Source organism: Mastacembelus armatus, unplaced genomic scaffold, assembly GCF_900324485.2.
Source record: "Mastacembelus armatus unplaced genomic scaffold, fMasArm1.2, whole genome shotgun sequence".
Taxonomy (NCBI): Eukaryota; Metazoa; Chordata; class Actinopteri; order Synbranchiformes; family Mastacembelidae; genus Mastacembelus; species Mastacembelus armatus.
The window spans coordinates 38,064-62,371 of record NW_022872928.1 but is presented as its reverse complement, the minus strand read 5'-3'; the positions used below and the strand labels follow the sequence as shown (position 1 = coordinate 62,371).

General features: G+C 41.2%; 1 protein-coding gene and 1 long non-coding RNA gene across 6 annotated transcripts; one reads left to right on the top strand and one right to left on the bottom strand.

Annotated features, from left to right (window-relative positions):
* Positions 1 to 5,589: 5,589 nt before the first annotated feature.
* On the bottom strand, positions 5,590 to 11,449 carry LOC113132798 (leukocyte surface antigen CD53-like). Of its 5 annotated transcripts, none has more exons than XM_026311143.2 (8): positions 11,022 to 11,449; positions 10,545 to 10,629; positions 9,729 to 9,917; positions 8,314 to 8,388; positions 8,130 to 8,231; positions 7,936 to 8,037; positions 7,716 to 7,805; positions 5,590 to 6,382 (listed from the first exon to the last, which is right to left on the bottom strand). In XM_026311143.2, the coding sequence occupies exons 2-8, from the start codon at positions 10,605 to 10,607 to the stop codon at positions 6,311 to 6,313; spliced, it is 693 nt and encodes a 230-aa protein (XP_026166928.1). In that variant the 5' UTR covers positions 10,608 to 10,629; positions 11,022 to 11,449; the 3' UTR covers positions 5,590 to 6,310. The 5 variants fall into 5 exon arrangements, with proteins under 5 accessions (XP_026166928.1, XP_026166953.1, XP_026166936.1 ...); XM_026311168.2 differs by having other exon boundaries at positions 10,570 to 10,629; XM_026311151.2 differs by having other exon boundaries at positions 11,271 to 11,449.
* A 9,981-nt stretch (positions 11,450 to 21,430) lies between these two features.
* On the top strand, positions 21,431 to 23,110 carry LOC117152640 (uncharacterized). Its single transcript, XR_004463054.1, has 2 exons — positions 21,431 to 21,694; positions 22,634 to 23,110. It is a non-coding gene; the product is annotated as an uncharacterized LOC117152640 (long non-coding RNA).
* Positions 23,111 to 24,308: the final 1,198 nt, after the last annotated feature.

Genomic DNA, 24,308 nt, shown 5'->3' with positions numbered 1-24,308 from the left:
GAGGAGTTATTCATAAAAACTTAATAAAAATTAAGACCACTCCTCTTATTGAACAGAAAAACAGAACTGTCAAATGTGGACTATTAAATATTAGGTCCCTTTCATCTAAATCTCTGTTAGTAAATGATTTGATAACTGATCACCAAATTGACCTACTTTATCTTACTGAAACCTGGTTACAGCAGGATGAATATGTCAGTCTGAATGAATCAACCCCCCTCAGTCATAAAAATTATCATGTTCCTCGAAGCACAGGTCGAGGTGGAGGAGTAGCTACAATCTTCCACTCAAACTTATTATTAAACTTTCATCCTCAGAACAGTTATAACTCATTTGAGAGCCTCACTCTTAGTCTCTCTCATCCAAACTGGAAAACACAAAAACCAGTTCTACTTGTCATTGTGTACCGTCCACCTGTCCCTTACTCAGAGTTTTTAACTGAATTCCCTGACTTCCTGTCTGATCTAGTGCTTAGATCAGATAAAGTTATTATAGTGGGAGATTTTAACATTCATGTAGATGTTGAAAATAACAGCCTCAGCACTGCATTTAATTCTATATTAGATTCAATTGGTTTCACTCAAAATGTTAATAAACCCACCCACTGTTTCAATCACACCCTTGATCTTGTTCTGACCTATGGTGTCGAAATTGAACATCTAATAGTTTTTCCCCCAAATCCTGTTTTGTCAGATCATTCTTTAATAACTTTTGAATTTAAAATGATGGATCATGCAGCGTTTGGAAGAAAATTCCACTACAGCAGATGTTTATCCGACAACGCTGTTAATAAATTTAAGAAAATGATTCCATCTTTATTTACATCTATGCCAAGTATAAACATAGTGGAGGGCAGCTGCTTCAATCCCACTCCCTACCAAATTGATCATGTTGTTGACAGCGCTGTAACCTCACTGCATGAAACGCTTGATTCTGTGGCCCCCCAAAAAGTCACAGCTCTGTTGAGCCCAGTGTTCCCTTAGCTCTCAGCAGTGATGAATTTATGTTTATTTACAAATAAAATCACAACTATTAGAGATAAAATTCAGCAGATGCTTCCTATACCTGCAATAAATGAATCTTCTACTACAGTAGCTCTTGAATCATCTGTAGGACCTCAGTTATGTTTAGACTGCTTCTCTCCCATAGATCTCTCTGAATTTACATCAGTAGTTGCTTCATCGAAATCATCAACGTGTCTCTTAGACCCCATCCCGACTAGACTGGTTAAAGGCACCCTGTCATTAATGAACTCATCTTTATTAGACTTGGTAAATTTATCTCTAGTATCAGGCTACGTACCACAGGCCTTTAAGACTGCAGTAATCAAACCTTTACTTGTCAGGAGGCGGCAGTACCAGTCCTCCTAATTACCTTGTCTCCTTTCTACCTCAGAGTGTGTTGTCTGCAGGTGTGCCACAAGAGACAGTTGCTGCTGATGAGCATCACCTGGTCCCAATTACTCACCATCGTCAATAAAGGCTCCGGTTCACCTCTCCAGCGTCGCCAGTTCTTCCTGTTATCTACACGCGGTAGCCTCTCGCCAGCTTCACTCAGTGAAAGGATCAGCTCAGCCAAAAACTTACCTGTTCTCTATTTCTCCAGGTCCCTGCATGTCAGCAGTTCCTGGGGTGTGCCTTCCCCTGTCGCCTGGGAGCCACGCAGTCTGATCCAGGCATTCGTCGCCCTGTACTTTCAGGAAAGACTGTCCTGAGCACCTGGAGAGTTTTATGTGTGGATTAACCTCCAGTGAATTTGTGTTATAATAAACTGACTCTGTTTTTGAATCTGCCTTTGGGTCCTCTCCGTTTCCGTCATTAGTGACGTAACATTACTCAAAAAGCCTAGTCTTGATCCAGGAGTCTTGGCTAATTATAGACCAATATCCAACCTGCCATTTATTTCTAAAATCCTAGATAAAGCTGTTGCTAAGCAGCTATCAGACCACTTACACAGGAATGAACTATTTGAAGATTTTCAATCAGGATTTAGAGCACATCATAGTACAGAAACAGCACTGTTGAAAGTTACCAACGATCTTCTCTTAGCCTCAGATAATGGACTTGTTTCAATACTTGTCCTCCTAGACCTTAGTGCTGCATTCGACACCATTGACCACAACATCTTATTACAGAGACTGGAGCATGTGATTGGTATCAGAGGAACAGTGTTAAAGTGGTTCCAATCCTATTTATCGGACAGATTCCAGTTTGTTCATGTTCATGATGAACCTTCCACACGAACAAAAGTTAGTTATGGAGTTCCACAAGGCTCCGTGCTAGGACCGATTCTGTTCACCCTGTACATGCTACAAATCCCTTCATAATCAAGCTCCTTCATACCTTAAAGACCTCATAGTACCATATTATCCCAATAGACCACTTCGCTCTCAGAGTGCAGGTCTAGTTGTGGTTCCCAGAGTTCTCAAAAGCAGACTGGGAGGCAGAGCCTTTAGTTATCAAGCTCCTCTCCTGTGGAACCAGCTCCCAGTCTGGGTTCAGGAGGCAGACACTCTCTGTACTTTTAAGGGTAGACTTAAAACCTTCCTCTTTGACAAAGCATATAGTTAGGGCTGGCTTCAGGCAACCCTGAACCATCCCTTAGTTATGCTGCTATAGGTCTAGACTGCCCGAGGACCATCGGTGCACTGAGCTCCCCTACCCTAACCCCCCTCCCCCCTCTTTCCCTTCCCCTCCCCTCTCTTCCTCTCCTTTCCCCTCACATGTATATTCCACCATTGAATGTTACTAACCTTGTGCTCTCTCTCTCCCCTAGTTTGTGCTCTATCCCTCTCTCTCTGTTCTCTCTGTACCTTCTGCAGGTGTCCCTGGTCCTGGAGCTGTATATCGCTGATGTGCAGTTACTGGTCCCACCAACCTGCAGTGTCTATTTGTTGTTTATTGTTGCTGTTCTTTTCTCTCTGCTCTATCCACTCACCCCAACCGGTCGAGGCAGATGGCCGCCCAAACTGAGCCCGGTTCTGCTGGAGGTTTTTTCTTCCGTTAAAGGGAGTGTTTCCTCTCCACTGTCACCAAGTGCTTGCTCATAAGGGAATTGTTGGGTTTTTAGTTCTAGTTTTTGTAAAGTGCCTTGAGATGATTTGTATTGTGATTTGGCGCTATACAAATAAAATTGAATTGAATTAAAATAAGGCTTATTGGCAGCAGCTGAGAACAGCTCAAACCTGGCATTAAGAAAGTGTTGGTAGATAAAATTTGAGGTTCTTCCCCCATTTGCTGTTGGAGGTGATCCAATCATCTGTCTGAGATCTCTGGTCATAACATACAATATTAAAAAATAAACAATTTCACAGCCCTAGTCTGGAGTAAAATTAAACAGACTATGGCTTTAAATTCCACCCCAAGGTCAGTAGTGTGTGATGTCACTCACATGGTTGACTTTGGTCTTGTGGAGCTCCTCCTGATGCCTGTCCTTCAGCATGCTGTCCACCACCCCACTGCGATGCCACACATCAAACAGTGTCTTCCTGTGCTGGTACCCTACATCCTACAGCTACAGTGAGCAGAGGTAGGATGACTTTCAATGCCAGCATATACAGTGGGTACGGAAAGTATTCAGACCCCTTTAAATTTTTCACTCTTTGTGTCATTGCAGCCATTTGCCAAAATCAAAAAAGTTCATTTTATTTCTCATTAATGTACACTCAGCACCCCATCTTGACAGAAAAAAGCAGAAATGTAGACATTTTTGCGAATTTATTAAAAAAGAAAAACTGAAATATCACATGGTCATAAGTATTCAGACCCTGTGCTCAGTATTGAGTAGAAGCACCCTTTTGAGCTAGTACAGCCATGAGTCTTCTTGGGAATGATGCAACAAGTGTTTCACACCTGGATTTGGGGATCCTCTGCCATTCTTCCTTGCAGATCCTCTCCAGTTCTGTCAGGTTGGATGGTCAACGTTGGTGAACAGCCATTTTCAGGTCTCTCCAGAGATGCTCAGTTGGGTTTAGGTCAGGGCTCTGGCTGGGCCAGTCAAGAACAGTCACAGAGTTGTTCCGAAGCCACTCCTTTGTTATTTTAGCTGTGTGCTTAGGGTCATTGTCCTGTTGAAAGGTGAACCTTCGGCCCAGTTGGAGGTCCTGAGCACTCTGGAAGAGGTTTTCTTCCAGGATATCTCTGTACTTGGTCGCATTCATCTTTCCTTCAATTGCAACCAGTCGTCCTGTCCCTGCAGCTGAAAAACGCCCCCACAACATGATTCTCCCACCACCATGTTTCACTGTAGGGATTGTATTGGGCAGGTGATGAGCAGTGCCTGGTTTTCTCCACACATACCGCTTAGAATTAACGCCAAAAAGTTCAATCTTGGTCTCATCAGACCAGAGAATCTTATTTCTCATGGTCTGGGAGTCCTTCATGTGTTTTTTGGCAAACTCTATGCAGGCTTTCATGTGTCTTGCACTGAGGAGAGGCTTCCGTCGGGCCCCTCTGCCATAAAGCCCCGACTGGTGGAGGGCTGCAGTGATAGTTGACTTTGTGGAACTTTCTCCCATCTCCCTACTGCATCTCTGGAGCTCAGCCACAGTGATCTTTGGGTTCTTCTTTACCTCTCTCACCAAGGCTCTTCTCCCACGATTGCTCAGTTTGGCTGGACGGCCAGGTCTAGGAAGAGTTCTGGTCGTCCCAAACTTTTTCCATTTGAGGATTATGGAGGCCACTGTGCTCTTAGGAACCTTGAGTGCTGCAGAAATTCTTTTGTAACCTTGGCCAGATCTGTGCCTTGCCACAATTCTGTCTCTGAGCTCCTTGGGCGGTTCCTTTGACCTCATGATTCTCATTTGCTCTGACATGCACTGTGAGCTGTAAGGTCTTATATAGACAGGTGTGTGCCTTTCCTAATCAAGTCCAATCAGTTTAATTAAACACAGCTGGACTCCAATGAAGGAGCAGAACCATCTCAAGGAGGATCAGAAGAAATGGACAGCATGTGAGTTAAATATGAGTGTCACTGCAAAGGGTCTGAATACTTATGACCATGTGATATTTCAGTTTTTCTTTTTTAATAAATTTGCAAAAATTTCTACATTTCTGTTTTTTTCTGTCAAGATGGGGTGCTGAGTGTACATTAATGAGAAATAACATGAACTTTTTGATTTTGGCAAATGGCTGCAATGACACAAAGAGTGAAACATTTAAAGGGGTCTGAATACTTTCCGTACCCACTGTATGTTACGGCCCTGAGGTGCCGTTTGACACTCCCTAGGTGATCCCTAGATGTTGGCTGATGACGTATGGTGTGCGCCAGCTGAGACGCGTCAGCCAATCACTTCATCCGGTTTATAAGGACCGGAAAAGCCTTACTCAGGCGTGAACTGGGATTTTACGTGAACAGTTCACCATTTCGTAAAACCTTTTGATCACTTGTCTTGTTACAAACTCAGTAGTGAGGTTCAGATCTGTTAGTCAGAGCGTACTCGTGTGTGTGAGTATTGTTTGCACGTTAGTTCGTTTAGGTAATGTCTTATGTTTTGTCGTGTTAGTCTTGGTGTTCGACTGTTTGTACGTTTGCAAATGGTCTCGTTGTAATTTCATTGTCAGTGTTAAAATAAATGTCAAACATAGTCAATTCATTACGTGAGCTGTTTTATTCGCCTTCTCCCATCCACTTCCCCTTTCCTTTTATATTATGTTGGGTCCCACTCGGGCGGGGACGTAACAATGTATAATAAAAAAATAAACCCAATCACATTTGCAGTAAATATGCAGTAAAAGACTGTTGAAGGCATTTTATTGTGTGTTCATCAGTCCGTATTTAGAAATTTGTATTAATTTGCTGGGGTGGCTCCTGTATCCGTACCAGGATCTGACTCATCATTGCTATCAGATGTAACTTTCAACATTGAAATACCATTAACAGCACAGACAAACATAAAATAAATAAACTGCTCCTTTTGTAAGATCCCCCAAATCTGGGGGCTCTAGGTATTAAATGAAAGGTCTAAGACCCTCCCTGTGGTTCACACACTGAGTATTTAGTCTTGCTCACATGAAACGGCAAAAATAAATACACCTTTCTCTTAGCATTCCTCACCAGGCAGGTTATTGATGTACTGCCCAGGCTGTACATCTATTATGGATCACACAGATGTACGAGATACAAGATACAAAAAATACAGGTGAGCCGAACATGAATGAAGGTATGACAGACCGTCAGTGTGAACTCTCATGGAGGAAGCAGTGATATCAGTTGTAATGTTGAAGTATGGTAGCCACAGGGCCTGGCAGAAGAAAGGAAGCATCATTTATCATCCGATTTGTCAACATTCATTCATGTAAGACACATGGGTCTATAACTTGTAGCCCAGTCCAGATCTACTAATGTGGCAGTAGAGTGTCATGGCGAAACACATTCCCAAAACCTGTCAACAAACAAGAAAAAAAGTCAAATAAGACATTTGATTCAACATGGAAATATTCTAATAGGTCTTGTGCCTTATAGATCATATTTTAAATTTTAAAACATTCCAAAAGTGCCAGGTTTTTCAGACATTAACGGTTGTTTCAAGAGCAACACAACAGTTTCTTGAGGAAAAGATTTTGATTATAGAAATATACTGAAATATTATTTACTGAAACTGAAAGTGAGCAAAGCTGGAAAAGCTGTGTTAAATTGTTTGGTTTTTGTGGATACTTGGCAACATCACAGGAAGCTTATGCACATTTGGTCAAAATTCCCCACAGTGGAACAAAATTCCACACTCCCCCAATGCCAAGTTAAAACTACGCGGTGCCAGACCCCCCCCAGCCTGTTTGATGATGCCCACGTCTGGCCCATGTATTTGAAACACAAGAACATTGTGCAGGTGCAGTACAGTTTAATTTTGTACTGCAACTCTACTGTGTATTGAATGTACCAGGTCATAGTTATACAATTCCAGACCACTTTTGTTTTTATGAAAGTACAAAGCAACAAAACTTCTATATGTACTGTTTGCTAGTCATGTAACACTCACCCCCTTGGTAGTTTATAAAAGTATACGTTAAGTGTACTTTTTTAACTTATAAGACTAGTAAACTGTGAGTACACAAATAATTTACCTTTAATTTGTATTTTGTACCGTAACTATGTTGTGTACAATTCTGCAGTTTTAAGAACTGTCTCTTAATTAAAAGGACCATAAATGACACGAGTCATTTGTGTAGTTACACTAGTTACACAGGATGAATTAAGAAACGCGTACACTGTTACAAAAGCACACAAGAGGAACGTAACTGCTCAGTGTGAACTCAATAGTAGAGGTCAAACATCAGTCATAAACAAATCCAGTGTTTCCTTATGCTGCTAAAGGTTCAGTTCCACCAATGTACCGTTTTCTCCAAGCTATTCCACTTGACACTACAAAACAAATACTTATATTTGTGAAGAATACTAATTATACTTACCGTAAGTATATGTCAATCTCAGAATGGCAGATATTTACAACTAATACAAGTATAGGACAAGTACATTAAGATGTTTCTGTATACTTGTCTGTAACCTGAAAGTATACTATTCTATTTTATTTTAAAGTACTATTGCCACACTTGAATAAACGTCTTTGTGTAAGGGCTAGTGAGTAGTGAATTGGTGAATGAGGGATTTTGGACACCTCAATAGCAAAAATGTGCATGTTCACACATGCAGCAGACTCAGAGCAGCATTAGCATTCATTTGGAATGGAGAAATGCTTTATTAGCAGCCTGGTGGTTTACCTCGATAATGCAGAGGACAATGACGGAAATCCCAGTGATAAGGAAATGTTCCTCAAATATGTTCTTCATCACCGGTAAACAGCCCTGCAACTAAAGAACACACATTTCAGATGAACTGCTACCAGCAGTCCAATGCAATAGGAAGACCATGCTCCTGACTTCTACAGTACATCAAAATAAGGTGTGCATTGAGATGTTCCGAGGGTTACACTGTGTCCACCTTGTTTCTGTACACACGGTTGGTGGTACAGTTGTTCTTGCAACAAGATTCCGGCACTTTTTCTCCCCAGTCTGTCACATTCTCGACTCCGCAGCAATCAAGCTGAAGGAAAAATAGAATAGAAAATGGACTGAGATCACGCCCAGTATTTTGCCAAGCCACATCCACAGTCATCCAGGAACTGGACCTCTTACCCGCTGCTGAACCAGATCCCACATCACATCTGATGAATTTCCAGGCTTTTGCTTGACTTGATCCAATCCCTTTTTCAGATCTGTCTGCACCAGCTCAGAAATCTATATTGTAAGGTGAGATCACATACTGGGTTTAGTGTCTCAGCAGAAAACACGGTGTGAATGGTGACTGATGTGATCCTACCTTTGCCTCATACATGAGCAGCAAACATGCTGCAGTCAGCTCCACCAGCATCAGTAGGAACAGCAGCAGGAAGAACTGTACACAGAGACTTCACATGAGTGGAGATTCTTTGATTATGCTAAGGAATCCAATAACTGTAGTCATGTCACTCAAAACCACAGGAATATCAACCTCATGGTGGGACCAGAGGAAAATTCAGTGGTCATTAGGAGCACAGTTCACGACTGATTACACATCTTAACATATCCAACTACATTTTCCTGCTGTTCCACTTAGGACATATGTTTTCTTCCTCACTTCAACAAATTGAATTTGATCAGCCACGACATTACAACCACTACGCCCCCTGTATATCACTAAAACAGCTCTGAAGGTTCCTCTGCTATCTGACACCAAGATGCCAGCAGCAGATCTTGTTTCTCCAGCACATCCTCTACATGACGTAAACTCAAACGTGACATAAACGCTACACAGTCATGATTTCGCCTTTGCTGTTGTCCTTTGTGAAATGTTGTTGTGTTTTGTGAAATGGTGTGTTTTTGCACTTTAGAGCTCCTGGATCTATAGGGCAGCAGCATGCTGCGAAGCATGTGTGAAATGTTTCTTTCACTATTACTTCATGGTGACACAGGTCTTGACAAAGTTTTTTTTAAAACACTGTGACAAATGCAGGTTTTCGTAAAAGAAGGTTTTTTTTTTTAGCAGTATCTAGCCCTACACGTATTATTTGAGTATTTGGTTCTATTGGTCCCAGTTTTCAGACACATGTTTTCTAGTTCAAATAATAGGAACAGATCTTCATTTGTGGTGACCACAGTGAAAGATTACATAAGAAAATCTGCTTGACTATTCATTCAATCACCTCTCAATAATCCACAGAACCTACTGTCAGCTGTTGTAAACAGGGCAACTTTCCATAGATCAAGGTCAGTGGTGTCCTGACTCATATACAATCTGCATATGGAAGTCTGTATAAGTCACACAGCAGTTTTTCCCCACCACAGTTTATAGTACATTGTATTCTGGAGCTATGTCAACTCAAAAAATCTTGTAAACTGTTGCCTCACAGCAGGAAGGTTCCTGGTTTGAAACCCATCAGGGGCCTTTCTGTGTGGAGTCTGCATGTTCTCCCTGTGCTTGTGTGGGTTTTCTCCAGGTACTCTGGTTTCCTCCCACAGTCCAAAAACATGTATGTCAGGTTGATTGGTGACTCTAAATTGCCCATAGGAGTGAGTGTGAGTGTGTGAGGTTGTCTGTCTCTATGTGGCCCTGTGATGGACTGGGGACCTGTCCAGGGTGGACCCCTGCCTTTCACCCACAGAGAGCTGGGATAGGCTCCAGCAGATCCCTGTTACCTGAAATAGATGCAGCCTTGGACAGCTTAACTTAAGAAAATTTGTGTATGTGTGTCCTACCGTCAAAAGGAGACAGCGGTTTTCCTTCAGAGCCCCCACGAATCCCAGGAAGGACACGCAGGTGATGATGATGCCGCTGATCAGCAGTGCGTTGGCCACTTTCAAGGTGGCCAATGTAGGGGTGAGTGCTGCCATTTCAAAGTTCACCATTATGTATACGCCAAAGCCCAGCACTGCCACACCACACAGCTGACAGGAACAAATGCACAGCACAGCCAGGTTCATGTTACACACTCCCTACACCTCAGTTACCTGAGTACAGCTTCACAGATATATCGTATCAACAGTTACACTGAGCACCAACAGATTTCTGCCTGAAATATTTTACTTTTTACAGCTTTAGATACTTAACAAAACATATTTACATTAAATTCCAATGAATGCCTCATAAAAGCAATTCAATAAAATAACATATATACAATAATATGATGACCACTGAAATGATCGATTTTCTTCATGAGTACTTCTATTTTTGACAGAGCACAGCCAATAATATTATTACAGACCACTGACTTCTTCCTGGTAGCTTCAATCACGATTACATTTTTTAACACAACCATTTAAAATCTGGGCTTTTAATCTGTTATATTCAGCTATTTTAGGTCATTTAGGTTTTTCTGAGACTGCCCTAACTAGTTTCCAAACACTCAACAAATGCAAAAAGTGTTCAGGTATTGTAATGTATGGATATTCTCAGAAATTAGCTGAGCTCAAATAGTTCATCATAGCACTGGACAAGTGAAAAACCTGTTTGACTAAAATAGGTGCTACCATGTGCCATCTGACTGTGATACTGGATGATGGAAACATATGTACAAAACAAAGGAAGTTGGCAACACACATGGTGTACTTTAAACACTTGAGGCAGCCTTGAGCCATTTTTTAACACCCCTGATTGGACCTGCAACACCAAACAAACACAGGTTTGTAATTACACATTTCATCTAATATGAACAGAAGAAGCCAAAGTGAATCTAAACCATGTTCACAATACATAGGCAGATAAAACACCACAATCACACTAGTGACGTAGCTCACTTTGTGTGGTTCCCCCCAGTTTACAAACAGAAAGCGCATTTCAGATGTTTATTAAGCACAAATTTAACAGATTACAGTTGCTGATGGCATCACAGGGACCTAGTCAGCTGTGAAACTTCCCCAATTTAAAAATAGGATGTATATAGTTTCTGTCATGATCCGCAGTCTGGACTTCCTGTTTGCTTTTACTTTGGTGGATCATGACGGGAACTGGTTTGGTTATTTTCTGTTCCCAGGATTAGTGATTATTTTCACCTGCGCCTCGTTTTTCCCCAGGGCTTCTTATACTCCTGTTTGTTCCCCTGGCAGTTGCCAGGTTGTCTGTTGACCAACCTCCCCAGCACCTATGGTTCTTCCTTACCCAGCGCACATCCAGAATGAACTATTGTCTCCCTAGTCGTCGATGGACCACGACTAGGATTTTCATTTTGCCGCCATCTACTCACAGACACTAAAGGGGACCAGGGAAGTTCTTTTGTTGTGCCTTGGTGTTCTCCTGCTTACCGACACCGACCGGTAGCTTGTTTTCCACTGAGCAGAGGTGCTCAGTGCCTTTTCGTCCCGGCTGAACTCGGGCTCTCATGAGACATGACGAGGTGAACAACGGAGATCCCGTTCACAGGAGTTGTTGTGTGGTTTCACTTCTGCATGTTGCCGGATGTTTGTTCACTCATGTCTGACCTAGCTCTTCGTGGACATCTACTGGTCATTGTATGGTAACTGTCTGTGTGAAATAAAGCCCCTTTCCTTTCAGTCCTGTGGTTTCGTTTGTGGATTTGTGGATGAAGTTTCCTCCATTACCAAACCGTGACAGTTTCACACCCCTGATTTATATATATATATATATATATACACACACACACAAACATATCAAAATGTCGATTATTTGTGACTGATCTTTGTTCTATAAATAAAGATAGATGTCTGAACTATCTGTAATTCTGCTAATATGTGCTGATTCAATTCAATTCAATTCAATTTTATTTGTATAGCGCCAAATCACAATACAAATCATCTCAAGGCACTTTACAAAAACTAAAACTAAAAACCCAACAATTCCCTTATGAGCAAGCACTTGGAGACAGTGGAGAGGAAAAAACTCCCTTTAACGGAAGAAAAAAACCTCCAGCAGAACCGGGCTCAGTTTGGGCGGCCATCTGCCTCGACCGGTTGGGGTGAGTGGATAGAGCAGAGAGAAAAGAACAGCAACAATAAACAACAAATAGACACTGCAAGTTGGTGGGGCCAGTAACTGCACATCAGCGATAAACAGCTCCAGGACCAGGGACACCTGCAGAAGGTACAGAGAGAGAGAGAGAGAGAGGGAGGGAGAGAGCACAAACTAGGGGAGAGAGAGAGCACAAGGTTAGTAACATTCAATTGTGGAATATACATGAGGTGGGAGAGAAGGGGGGGGGGTAGGGTAGGGGAGCTCAGTGCACCGATGGTCCTCGGGCAGTCTAGGCCTATAGCAGCATAACTAACTAAGGGATGGTTCAGGGTTGCCTGAAGCCAGCCCTAACTATATGCTTTGTCAAAGAGGAAGGTTTTAAGTCTAGCCTTAAAAGTACAGAGAGTGTCTGCCTCCTGAACCCAGGCTGAGAGCTGGTTCCACAGGAGAGGAGCTTGATAGCTAAAGGCTCTGCCTCCCATTCTGCTTTTGAGAACTCTGGGAACCACAAGTAGGCCTGCACTCTGAGAGCGAAGTGGTCTATTGGGATAATATGGTACTATGAGGTCTTTAAGGTATGAAGGAGCTTGATTATGAAGGGATTTGTATGTGAGAAGAAGGATTTTAAATTCTATTCTATATTTTACAGGGAGCCAATGAAGAGAAGCCAATATAGGAGAAATATGATCTCTCTTGCTAGTTCCTGTCAGGACTCTGGCTGCGGCATTCTGGATTAATTGGAGGCTTTTTATTAAGATATTAGGACATCCAGATAGTAATGAGTTACAGTAATCTAGCCTTGAGGAAACAAACGCATGGACTAGTTTTTCTGCATCATTTTGAGACAGGATGTTCCTAATTTTGGAAATGTTGCGCAGGTGAAAGAATGCAGTTCTAGAAATTTGTTTTATGTGTGAGTTAAAGGACATGTCCTGGTCAAAAATAACTCCAAGGTTTTTTACAGTAGTGCTGGAGGCCAGGGCTATGCCATCTAGAGTAGCTATAATTTTAGAAAAGTTATTTCTGAGATTTTTAGGCCCAAATATAATGACTTCTGTTTTCTCCGAGTTTAAAAGTAAAAAGTTACTGGTCATCCAAGCCTTTATGTCAGTTAGACAGGCTTGAAGTCTGGTTAACTGGTTTGTGTTAACAGGTTTAATAGATAGATATAACTGAGTGTCATCCGCATAGCAGTGGTAATTAATAGAGTGCTTCCTAATGATATATCCTAAAGGAAGCATGTACAGGGTGAACAGAATCGGTCCTAGCACAGAACCTTGTGGAACTCCATAACTAACTTTTGTTCGTGTGGAAGGTTCATCATGGACATGAACAAACTGGAATCTGTCCGATAAATAGGATTGGAACCACTTTAACGCTGTTCCTCTGATACCAATCACATGCTCCAGTCTCTGTAATAAGATGTTGTGGTCAATGGTGTCGAATGCTGCACTGAGGTCTAGGAGGACAAGTATCGAAACAAGTCCATTATCTGAGGCTAAGAGAAGATCGTTGGTAACTTTCAACAGTGCTGTTTCTGTACTATGATGTGCTCTAAATCCTGATTGGAAATCTTCAAATAGTTCATTCCTGTGTAAGTGGTCTGATAGCTGCTTAGCAACAGCTTTTTCTAGGATTTTAGAAATAAATGGCAGGTTGGATATTGGTCTATAATTAGCCAAGACACCTGGATCAAGACTAGGCTTTTTGAGTAAAGGTTTGATTACTGCAGTCTTAAAGGCCTGTGGTACGTAGCCTGATACTAGAGATAAATTTACCAAGTCCAATAAAGATGAGTTCATTAATGGCAGGGTGCCTTTAAGCAGTCTAGTCGGGATGGGGTCCAAGAGACACGTTGATGATTTCGATGAAGCAACTACTGATGTAAATTCAGAGAGATCTATAGGAGAGAAGCAGTCTAAACATAACTGAGGTCCTACAGATGATTCAAGAGCTACTGTAGTAAAAGATTCATTTATTGCAGGTATAGGAAGCATCTGCTGAATTTTATCTCTAATAGTTGTGATTTTATTTGTAAAGAAACTCATAAATTCATCACTGCTGAGAGCTAAGGGAACACTGGGCTCAACGGAGCTGTGACTTTTTGTCAGCCTGGCTACAGTGCTGAAAAGAAACCTGGGATTGTTCTTATTTTCCTCTATTAGTGATGAATAGTATGCAGTTCTGGCTTTACGGAGAGCTTTTTTATATGTTAGTAGACTGTTTTTCCAGGCTAGAAAAATTTCCTCTAAGTTTGTGGAACGCCACTTCCTTTCCAGCCTTCGTGATGCCTGCTTTAAGGTATGAACATGTAAATTATACCATGGGGCTAGTCTTCTCTGAATCACTAACTTCTTTTTCAGAGGGGCTACAGAATCAAGCGCTTCACGCAGTGAGGTTACAGCGCTGTCAACAACATGATCAATTTGGTAGGGAGTAGGATTAAGGCAGCTGCCCTCCATTATGTTTATACTTGGCATAGATGCAAATAAAGATGGAATCATTTTCTTAAATTTATTAACAGCGTTGTCGGATAAACATCTGCTGTAGTGGAATTTTCTTCCAGACGCTGCATGATCCATCATTTTAAATTCGAAAGTTATTAAAGAATGATCTGACAAAACAGGATTTGGGGGGAAAATTATTAGATGTTCAATTTCGATGCCATAGGTCAGAACAAGATCAAGGGTGTGATTAAAACAGTGGGTGGGTTTATTAACGTTTTGAATGAAACCAATTGAATCTAATATAGAATTAAATGCAATGCTGAGGCTGTTATTTTCAACATCTACATGAATGTTAAAATCTCCCACTATAATGACTTTATCTGATCTAAGCACTAGATCAGACAGGAAGTCAGGGAATTCAGTTAAAAACTCTGAGTAAGGGACAGGTGGACGGTACAAAATGACAAGTAGAACTGGTTTTTGTGTTTTCCAGTTTGTATGTGAGAGACTAAGAGTGAGGCTCTCAAATGAGTTATAACTGTTCTGAGGATGAAAGTTTAATAATAAGTTTGACTGGAAGATTGCAGCTACTCCTCCACCTCGACCTGTGCTTCGAGGAACATGATAATTTTTATGACTGAGGGGGGTTGATTCATTCAGACTGACATATTCATCCTGCTGTAACCAGGTTTCAGTAAGATAAAGTAGGTCAATTTGGTGATCAGTTATCAAATCATTTACTAACAGAGATTTAGAAGAAAGGGACCTAATATTTAATAATCCACATTTGACAGTTCTGTTTTTCTGTTCAATAAGAGGAGTGGTCTTAATTTTAATTAAGTTTTTATGAATAACTCCTCTTCTGTTAACTTCTGATTTATTTGATTTATATGTTCGAGGGGCAGACACAGTCTCTATGTGGTTTGAAGGGGGCGGTGGCTCTAAGGAAACTGCAGAGAAGCGTTTTAGACTGAGTCTCTGTGTCCCGGTCCCCACCCTGGATTGTCAGGCTTTAGGTCGGCTAAGAAACTCGGCCAAATTTCTAGAGATGAGAGCTGCACCATTCAAAGTGGGATGGATGCCGTCTCTCGCTACCAGACCGGGTTTTCCCCAGAAAGTGGCCCAATTGTCTATGAAGTCCACATCGTTTGCTGGACACCACCTAGACAGCCAGCGACGGAACGACGACATGCGGCTAAACATGTCATCGCTGGTCAGATTGGGGAGGGGTCCAGAGAAAACTACGGAGTCCGACATTAATTTAGCAAAGTTACACACCGACTCAACATTAATTTTAGTGACCTCCGATTGGCGTAATCGGGTGTCATTGCTGCCGACGTGAATAACAATTTCCCCATATTTCCGATTAGCCTTAGCCAGCAGCTAAAGATTTGACTCGATGTCGCCCGCTCTGGCCCCAGGAAACATTTGACTATGGTCGCTGGTGTCTCTATTTTCACGTTCCTGACTATGGAATCGCCAATTATCAGAGTCGGTTTCTCAGCGGGTGTGTCGCTGAGCGGGGAAAATCTATTAGAAACGTGAACAGGCAGGTGATGAGCCGTGGGCTTCTGCTTAGGAGTACGTTTCCGTCGGACCGTCGCCCAGGCTAATTCTCCGGGCTGCTCCGGAGCTGCCCTTGGACCGCTAACAGACCCTGAGCTCGGTGGCTTCACACCAGCTAACGGGGCTGGGCTAGCTGGCTTTTGTTCGAAGGTGCGGAGCCGCGCTTCCAAATCAGTGATCCTCGCCTCCAAGGCTAACAGAACCTTACACTTATTACAGGTATCATTATCGCTAAAGGAGGCAGAGGAATAACTAAACATGTGGCACACCGAGCAAGAAAGAGAGGGAGAGGCCATGTTAGCTAAGCTAACTAGCTAGCTAAGCTAACCGGTAGGCTAACGAGCGCTAAGTCAGGAAATAGCAATAAATACCGGTCAAAATAGAAAGGTACTTGACTAGTACCGGAATGTAGCAGTTAATGAATTGTTTAGAGTTTAGTTAGTTTTTAGGTGTGTTAAACTATAGCTAGTCTGTTGCTAGTCTGTAGACGAACTATGCAACACACACAACACGACACGCTTTCTCTGACAGTATGCTTACACAGTTGTCAGGAAAAGTAATGACACTGCAGTTTCTTGGGATTCTGCATAAAATGGTCATGAAATATGATCTAATCTTCACCAAAGCCAGAAATATCAACAAAATCAATATGAAGAAGCTGATAAAACACCTGTCATGAATAACTAAACATGTGGCACACCGAGCAAGTAAGAGAGAGAGAGGGAGAGGCCATGTTAGCAAGCTAACTAGCTAGCTAAGCTAACTGGTAGGCTAACGAGCGCTAAGTCAGGATTGTGTTGTTGAAATTACAAAACCGCAGGTACCATGTTTTGGATGAATTCATTTCCAGTTAAGTCAGTATTTTTACATGGTAACAGGTAGTTGACAAACTATGTTGGATTATTTTTACTTTTTTTGCTTTGTTTTTCAGCATCTTTATTGGGTCACCCGAACATTTAATATCAACATATTTCTATACAATAAAAAAGGTCTCCTGTACTGGATTTTTACAACACTCTGAAAGTTCTTATTTAAATATCAATAAGAAACAAATAAATATGGAATCAGGTTTGTTTTCAGTCTGTCTTCAGACTTGTGTTTTGTGAACTTTGCAGCTGCATACACATCCCCTTCTCATAATGCTGTGGACTGTGCTGTTCTTTACAGGACTTTCAGCCTCCTCTCTCACTTCTTCATTGTCGATGCAGAAAATCTATGACTAAGAAAGTGTAGTGGGGAACAAAGCAAAGTAACTGCAGCAAAGATGCAAATGTAACACCCCGCTGTCTTTAGACTAGCTGTTTATTCAGACTGGGTTGTTGCTGTTTGGTTGAAAGACATCACACTTTAGTCATAAACTAATTGTTTTTATGTTAATCCAATGATGTTCAATTAAAGAAGTCATGTTCCCCCTCCTCACTTTGTGGCTCTGCTGATCTGAGACTGAGTTGACAGGCAGGACAGGTTTTCAGTACAGTAGTTCTGTTGTCTCCGATTTGAATAATACAAAGCTTAATGTCTCAAGAGCAGCTGAATGATACAGCAGTATGGATGTTGAATGTTAAATGAAATGCAGAGTCTGGTGACCAGTCTGAAATCACTCCTCCCTACCCCACTGGCCTGTGTGTCCTCTGGTTCAGACATGAGTTTAAGACCTATTTTAGGAACAGTGAGACAATCTTAATAAGCAAGATCTTTACCTACAATATAAAACAGCCACAGAAACTCATTACATGTTGATATGTATTCCTAGACACTTTTAGGGGAGAATGGCATGGGTTGAGTTAGTGGGTTAGATGAGTCACCCCTCTGGTGTCTAACCATAAATAAAAATAACCACGTGAATAGATTAAAGGTGATTAATGGTACAATGTGTAAAATGTGAATGATTTAGCAGCATCTAGTGGTAATATTGCAGAATGCAACTTTTATGATCGCCCTTCACTATTCTTCCTGTTTCCAGGCACAAGGGAGAGTACAGTGACCATTGAAATAAAACAAAATTTCCCTGTCTAGAGCCAGTGTTTGGTTTGTCTGTTCTGGGCTACTGTAGAAACATGGCTGCACAACCTGGCTGCCTCTGTGAAAGGAGACCTGCTCGCTATGTATTCAATTCAGTTCAATTCAATTCAATTCAATTCAATTCAATTCAATTCAATTCAATTCAATTTTATTTGTATAGTGCCAAATCACAATACAATCATCTCAAGGCACTTTACAAAAAACAAAAAAACCCAACAAATCCCTTATGAGCAGCACTTGGTGACAGTGGAGAGGAAAAACTCCCTTTAACGGAAGAAAAAGCCTCCAGCAGAACCGGGCTCAGTTTGGGCGGCCATCTGCCTCGACCGGTTGGGGTGAGTGGATAGAGCAGAGAGAAAAGAACAGCAACAATAAAGTAATGAGTTACAGTAATCTAGCCTTGAGGTAACAAATGCATGGACTAGTTTTTCTGCATCATTCTGAGACAGGATGTTGCTAATTTTGGAAATGTTGCGCAGGTGAAAGAAGGCAGTTCTAGAGATTTGTTTTATGTGTGAGTTAAAGGACATGAGCCACACTATCCAAAGTGGGATGGATACCATTCCTCACTATCAGACCAAGTTTTCCCCAAATCTCAGGATTTTAGATAAATGTGCAAGAAGTTCAAGTGGCCACAAACACAATCTGAAAGAGAATGAAATAATCTTCAGAAATTTAGAAATCTGTGTTATCCCTCAGTGGTGGTCTTCATTTTCAAAAACTAAAGCAGATACCCACCGCCACCTAATATGACTGAACTCTCTGGGAACATAAGTTAAAAGCTCAATGCCCTGACAACACATCCTTTCCTTGACAGGAATATGACAATACTGTGTACTGTATGCAAATATTTCAGATAAAAGTAGACTTGAATATATTTAAAGTATATGAAAAATATTTTTAAGAAGGAGACAAAATCAAATATGTACAGCAAATTTATTTCAAATAAATATTTTAACATAACTTTTATATACATTTTAAGTATAAGCATAAAATGGAAGCCATTCACACACATACAGTCAAACCTACCACACAGTAACAACATCTTATTCTGATGATGCCACTACAAGCTTAAAGGTGAGGAAGGCGCGGACATATCTGTTTTCCACTAACTATGATCTCATTTGAGATGGGAGGGAGGCGGCAAACCTTAGTTTGGGCTGCAGACTGACAGTAGGACTTGGTGGAGATGGGTGCTAAACATGTGTGCCCTGACATGTGACCAGATTCACTCTGTTCCTTTTTTTTGAGCTCTGAGTGGGACTTATTGGGAATAGGGGGCAACAGAGTGCACCTTGATTTGCATATACACTCTAATTTATGCTTCTTCAACTCATCTTTAAGCTTCTCGTTCTCCTCTTGCAAATGCATGTAATTTTCCTTGTATGCCACAAGGAGCCCTTGTGATGCCATGGACTTTTTGATGAGGCTGCTGTTCTGCCTTTGACATCTCTGGAGCTTCTGTAGTGTCTCACTGTATTTTTGCATTTGCTTCAGGTCCTGGGCCTCCCTGTCTTTCATATCCTGAAGCTTTTTTCTCCCATATAACTGGTATTGACGGAGCTGGTCCTTTATCATCTCAAGACGGGGGTAAAGATTTTTTTTTGTCTTATCCCTAGTTGTCTGTCGGCGTGACTTGTGCCTCACTAATGCCACGTGCCTGATACTGAGCTCATTGTTAAGGTTCTTGATGTGCTGCTTGAGAGAAATGACTTCCTCCTCCATGTTTTTCAGAGTCTTCTCTTGCATGATCTTCGCAGTTTCCTGGATGTTGAGCTTCTGTTGCAGATGTGCTACCACGTGATTATAGTGCCCAACCTCTTTGTCCAGTTTCCTATTGTCTTCTTCAATTCTGGACAGCTCCTTCTCTACCAGGAGCTTCTGTTTGTCAGCCGAGGCTAAATGCTGGTCCAGTGCTTCCTTTGTTTGTTTCAGCTTGATCGTTGCTGCTTGTAGCTGCTTCTTTACAGAATCATATTTTTTTGTAATCTTCACCAACTCTGTGTCCTTTGCATTGAAGTCACAATGCTCGCTGTGGAGTTTAGCCTTCAGTTGTTCAATTGTTTCAGCCATCTTAGTGATTTTTATCTGAGCCATGAACAAATTTTGAGCACAGAGTTTTCTCTCAGTAATGGCAGCTTCCTTCTGTATTTCTTGCATTCTGTAGTTCTGTTGTGATTTACTAAGTGAATTTGTCATCTGGACTAGCTCCTGTTTTCTGATCTTTCTTTCCCTTTCCTCTAATTCCTGACTATGTTTTACCGAACGTTTTAGTGCATTGTACTTGTTAATTTGTCTTTCCATGGCTACTACGAGGTCAATCTGCTTCTCAGCCTCTTTTTTCCGGATTTCTAATTCCTTTATTAAAGAATTAGTATATTCTTGTGTTTTGGCCAGTTCACGTTCTGCTGTTGTCTGTAAAATTACTAAGTTCTTGTTTTTCTTCGTTAAGGTTGCTGTCTCCTGGGTCAACTTATATATTTTGATCTTATCAGCATTCGCTTGTTTTTTGTAGTTATAGTTTTCATTTGCCCGTCTCTCAGCTATTTCTTCCATGGATTTTAATTTCCTTTGACACATTTTCAGCTGAGCCTCCTCGATTTGGAAATTTTGTGCCTCTTTTTTCATTTCAATAATCACCTGATTTCTCGAGTCAATTTTAGCTTCGCTCCATTTCAGCTGATCTTTCAGTTCCTCTATTTGATTTAGGTAATCCTTTTTTAACATTTCCAGTTCTTGCACCTTATCATCCATTTGCTGGACCAGCAGGGTCAGATTTTTGTTTTCCTCTTTAGTTAAATTGGATGTCTCTAACTCTTTCTCCGTATTCTCCCTCTGCATCTTCTCCAAGGAGTATTTTTGCTCGAGCTCCTGGCATTGCTTCTCAAGATCCAGAAGTCTCTGCTCTGAAACTGACACTGAAAGAGCTCTCTTTTCCTCTTCAAGCCTAAGGTCAGTTCTGGCCGTATCTAGTTCATTTTGTAGTTTGGCAATTTGCAACTCATATTCCTCGGCTTGGTTCTTTGGTTCATGAATCTCACTCTGTTCTTGTCTTAAAATCATTTCAGCTACAGAAAGTTCTGAAAGCTGTTTTTGCATCTTACTGTTTTCGTCCAGGAGCCATTGCTCATTTTTCTTTGTCCTGCGTAGTTCCCACCTAAGTTGAAAAACATCCATTCTGTCAAATCTACTGTCCTCTATAGGTTCCATTGTGTTTATCACTCTGTCAGTGTCTTTAGTGTCTTTTCTCTGTATAGAAACTGTATTTGAAGAGAAGTTTCAACGTACTACTACTACACTGAAGCTGTACCCTTTCAATTCTGACATCATCATTATGTCATACTTCAAAGGTGACATCAGGGTCTGAACCTGGTTTCCGGTTTTGAGCCCTGCCTGGCGTCTTATTTTGGTTAGCTTCCTGTTTCTGAACGCTGAATGTTCCCTTCGCGCATGCGCAGTTCGAGTATTTATACCAACAAAGTCACGTGTGACCCCGGATGACCCCCGGAGGTGATATATTCCGGCGTCATCCAAGGCTCTTTTCCTCTTTTCTCCTCGCGCGCGGTTCGCATGGTGGCCGATTGCTTCGCAAGCGGCACATTCCTTACCAGTTGCTGGGAGCCCCGTGACCCGAGGGGTCGGAGAAGCGGATTCGCCCTCCAGGGGCTGCGACTGTGGCTTCCGGATCTTCCCGTTGTTACATTACCCTGGAGATAATACTTGTACGCGTTTTCTTACTATTTATCTGAGAATCTGTTCTGTTATTATCCTGCTAAAATAGAGATACTTGGCATTATACACTGCCTGATGAGTGTGATTGGTTGCAACATAGCGACTGTTCTGGTGCATTGTATTGGGTGCACCTCACATTTTCTTATTTGATCAACACAAGGTCATCGTCGATTGATGAGGAATCCATTTTTTTGTAGCACGACTTTTTAGAACCCGTAGTCACATAATCGTATCGCATTTGTGGTGCATTTAATTTGCAGAATATAACGTTCTTGATTTGATTCTCTGTAGCTATTTAGAGTTCTTGTATCTATTTCTGTTCGTTCTGCACCTTTTTGTTGTAGACCACTTGAAAACTGGATGAATATACAAACTAATATACAAACTGCTTGAACCACTGACAACTGAAAGAATCTATTTTATTTGAAACATGGCAATAAACAATTTCACATTCAGCTGAACACTTGTTTCTCCACATTTTCAGCAAACAAAGTATAAATTAAAGAAAACTTACAGTTATCACCAATTTGCTCACTATTAATATTCCAAATCATTATAGGGTCTTGTTTAACAATTTAACAGGTAAGTCATAACAGCTGAAAATGAGGAATTCAATTTTACAAAGGTAAAGTTTATACTACTGTAACACGGCTGTAACGTCTTCCATATAATTCAAAAATGGTTAGCATCAGCATTTTCTGTATTTAAAAAGTCACTATACTCTTTGCCTTCCAATCATAAAATAAATAATGAACAATGAATCACAAAGAAGTCATTTAACCATTATGACTGAAAAGGACAAAAAGCAGCTCTGTAAAGCATGATGTTACCTTAACTGGCAGATAATTTAATTCTGGCAAGCAGAATGAGGAAGATACCCCCCCAAATCTTTTAGTGATTATTTTCACCTGCGCCTCGTTTTTCCCCAGGGCTTCTTATACTCCTGTTTGTTCCCCTGGCAGTTGCCAGGTTGTCTGTTGACCAACCTCCCCAGCACCTATGGTTCTTCCTTACCCAGCGCACATCCAGAATGAACTATTGTCTCCCTAGTCGTCGATGGACCACGACTAGGATTTTCATTTTGCCGCCATCTACTCACAGACACTAAAGGGGACCAGGGAAGTTCTTTTGTTGTGCCTTGGTGTTCTCCTGCTTACCGACACCGACTGGTAGCTTGTTTTCCACTGAGCAGAGGTGCTCAGTGCCTTTTCGTCCCGGCTGAACTCGGGCTCTCATGAGACATGACGAGGTGAACAACGGAGATCCCGTTCACAGGAGTTGTTGTGTGGTTTCACTTCTGCATGTTGCCGGATGTTTGTTCACTCATGTCTGACCTAGCTCTTCGTGGACATCTACTGGTCATTGTATGGTAACTGTCTGTGTGAAATAAAGCCCCTTTCCTTTCAGTCCTGTGGTTTCGTTTGTGGATGAAGTTTCCTCCATTACCAAACCGTGACAGTTTCACACCTCTGATCTTTATATATATATATATATATATATATATATATACACACACACACACAAACATATCAAAATGTCGATTATTTGTGACTGATCTTTGTTCTATAAATAAAGATAGATGTCTGAACTATCTGTAATTCTGCTAACGTGCTGATTGTGTTGTTGAAATTACAAAACCGCAGGTACCATGTTTTGGATGAATTCATTTCCAGTTAAGTCAGTATTTTTACATGGTAACAGGTAGTTGACAAACTATGTTGGATTATTTTTACTTTTTTTGCTTTGTTTTTCAGCATCTTTATTGGGTCACCCGAACATTTAATATCAACATATTTCTATACAATAAAAAAGGTCTCCTGTACTGGATTTTTACAACACTCTGAAAGTTCTTATTTAAATATCAATAAGAAACAAATAAATATGGAATCAGGTTTGTTTTCAGTCTGTCTTCAGACTTGTGTTTTGTGAGTGAACTTTGCAGCTGCATACACATCCCCTTCTCATAATGCTGTGGACTGTGCTGTTCTTTACAGGACTTTCAGCCTCCTCTCTCACTTCCTCATTGTCGATGCAGAAAATCTATGACTAAGAAAGTGTAGTGGGGAACAAAGCAAAGTAACTGCAGCAAAGATGCAAATGTAACACCCCGCTGTCTTTAGACTAGCTGTTTATTCAGACTGGGTTGTTGCTGTTTGGTTGAAAGACATCACACTTTAGTCATAAACTAATTGTTTTTATGTTAATCCAATGATGTTCAATTAAAGAAGTCATGTTCCCCCTCCTCACTTTGTGGCTCTGCTGATCTGAGACTGAGTTGACAGGCAGGACAGGTTTTCAGTACAGTAGTTCTGTTGTCTCCGATTTGAATAATACAAAGCTTAATGTCTCAAGAGCAGCTGAATGATACAGCAGTATGGATGTTGAATGTTAAATGAAATGCAGAGTCTGGTGACCAGTCTGAAGTCACTCCTCCCTACCCCACTGGCCTGTGTGTCCTCTGGTTCAGACATGAGTTTAAGACCTATTTTAGGAACAGTGAGACAATCTTAATAAGCAAGATCTTTACCTACAATATAAAACAGCCACAGAAACTCATTACATGTTGATATGTATTCCTAGACACTTTTAGGGGAGAATGGCATG

Coding starts and splice junctions, on each gene's coding strand:
- LOC113132798 (XM_026311143.2), bottom strand. CDS start 10,607: ATGGCTCAAGGCTGCCTCAAGTGTTTAAAGTACACCATGTGTGTTGCC. Junction 8,389..9,728: donor ACCGCTGTCTCCTTTTGACG/GTAGGACACACA, acceptor CTCTGTGTACAG/TTCTTCCTGCTGCTGTTCCT. Junction 8,232..8,313: donor TGCTCATGTATGAGGCAAAG/GTAGGATCACAT, acceptor CTTACAATATAG/ATTTCTGAGCTGGTGCAGAC.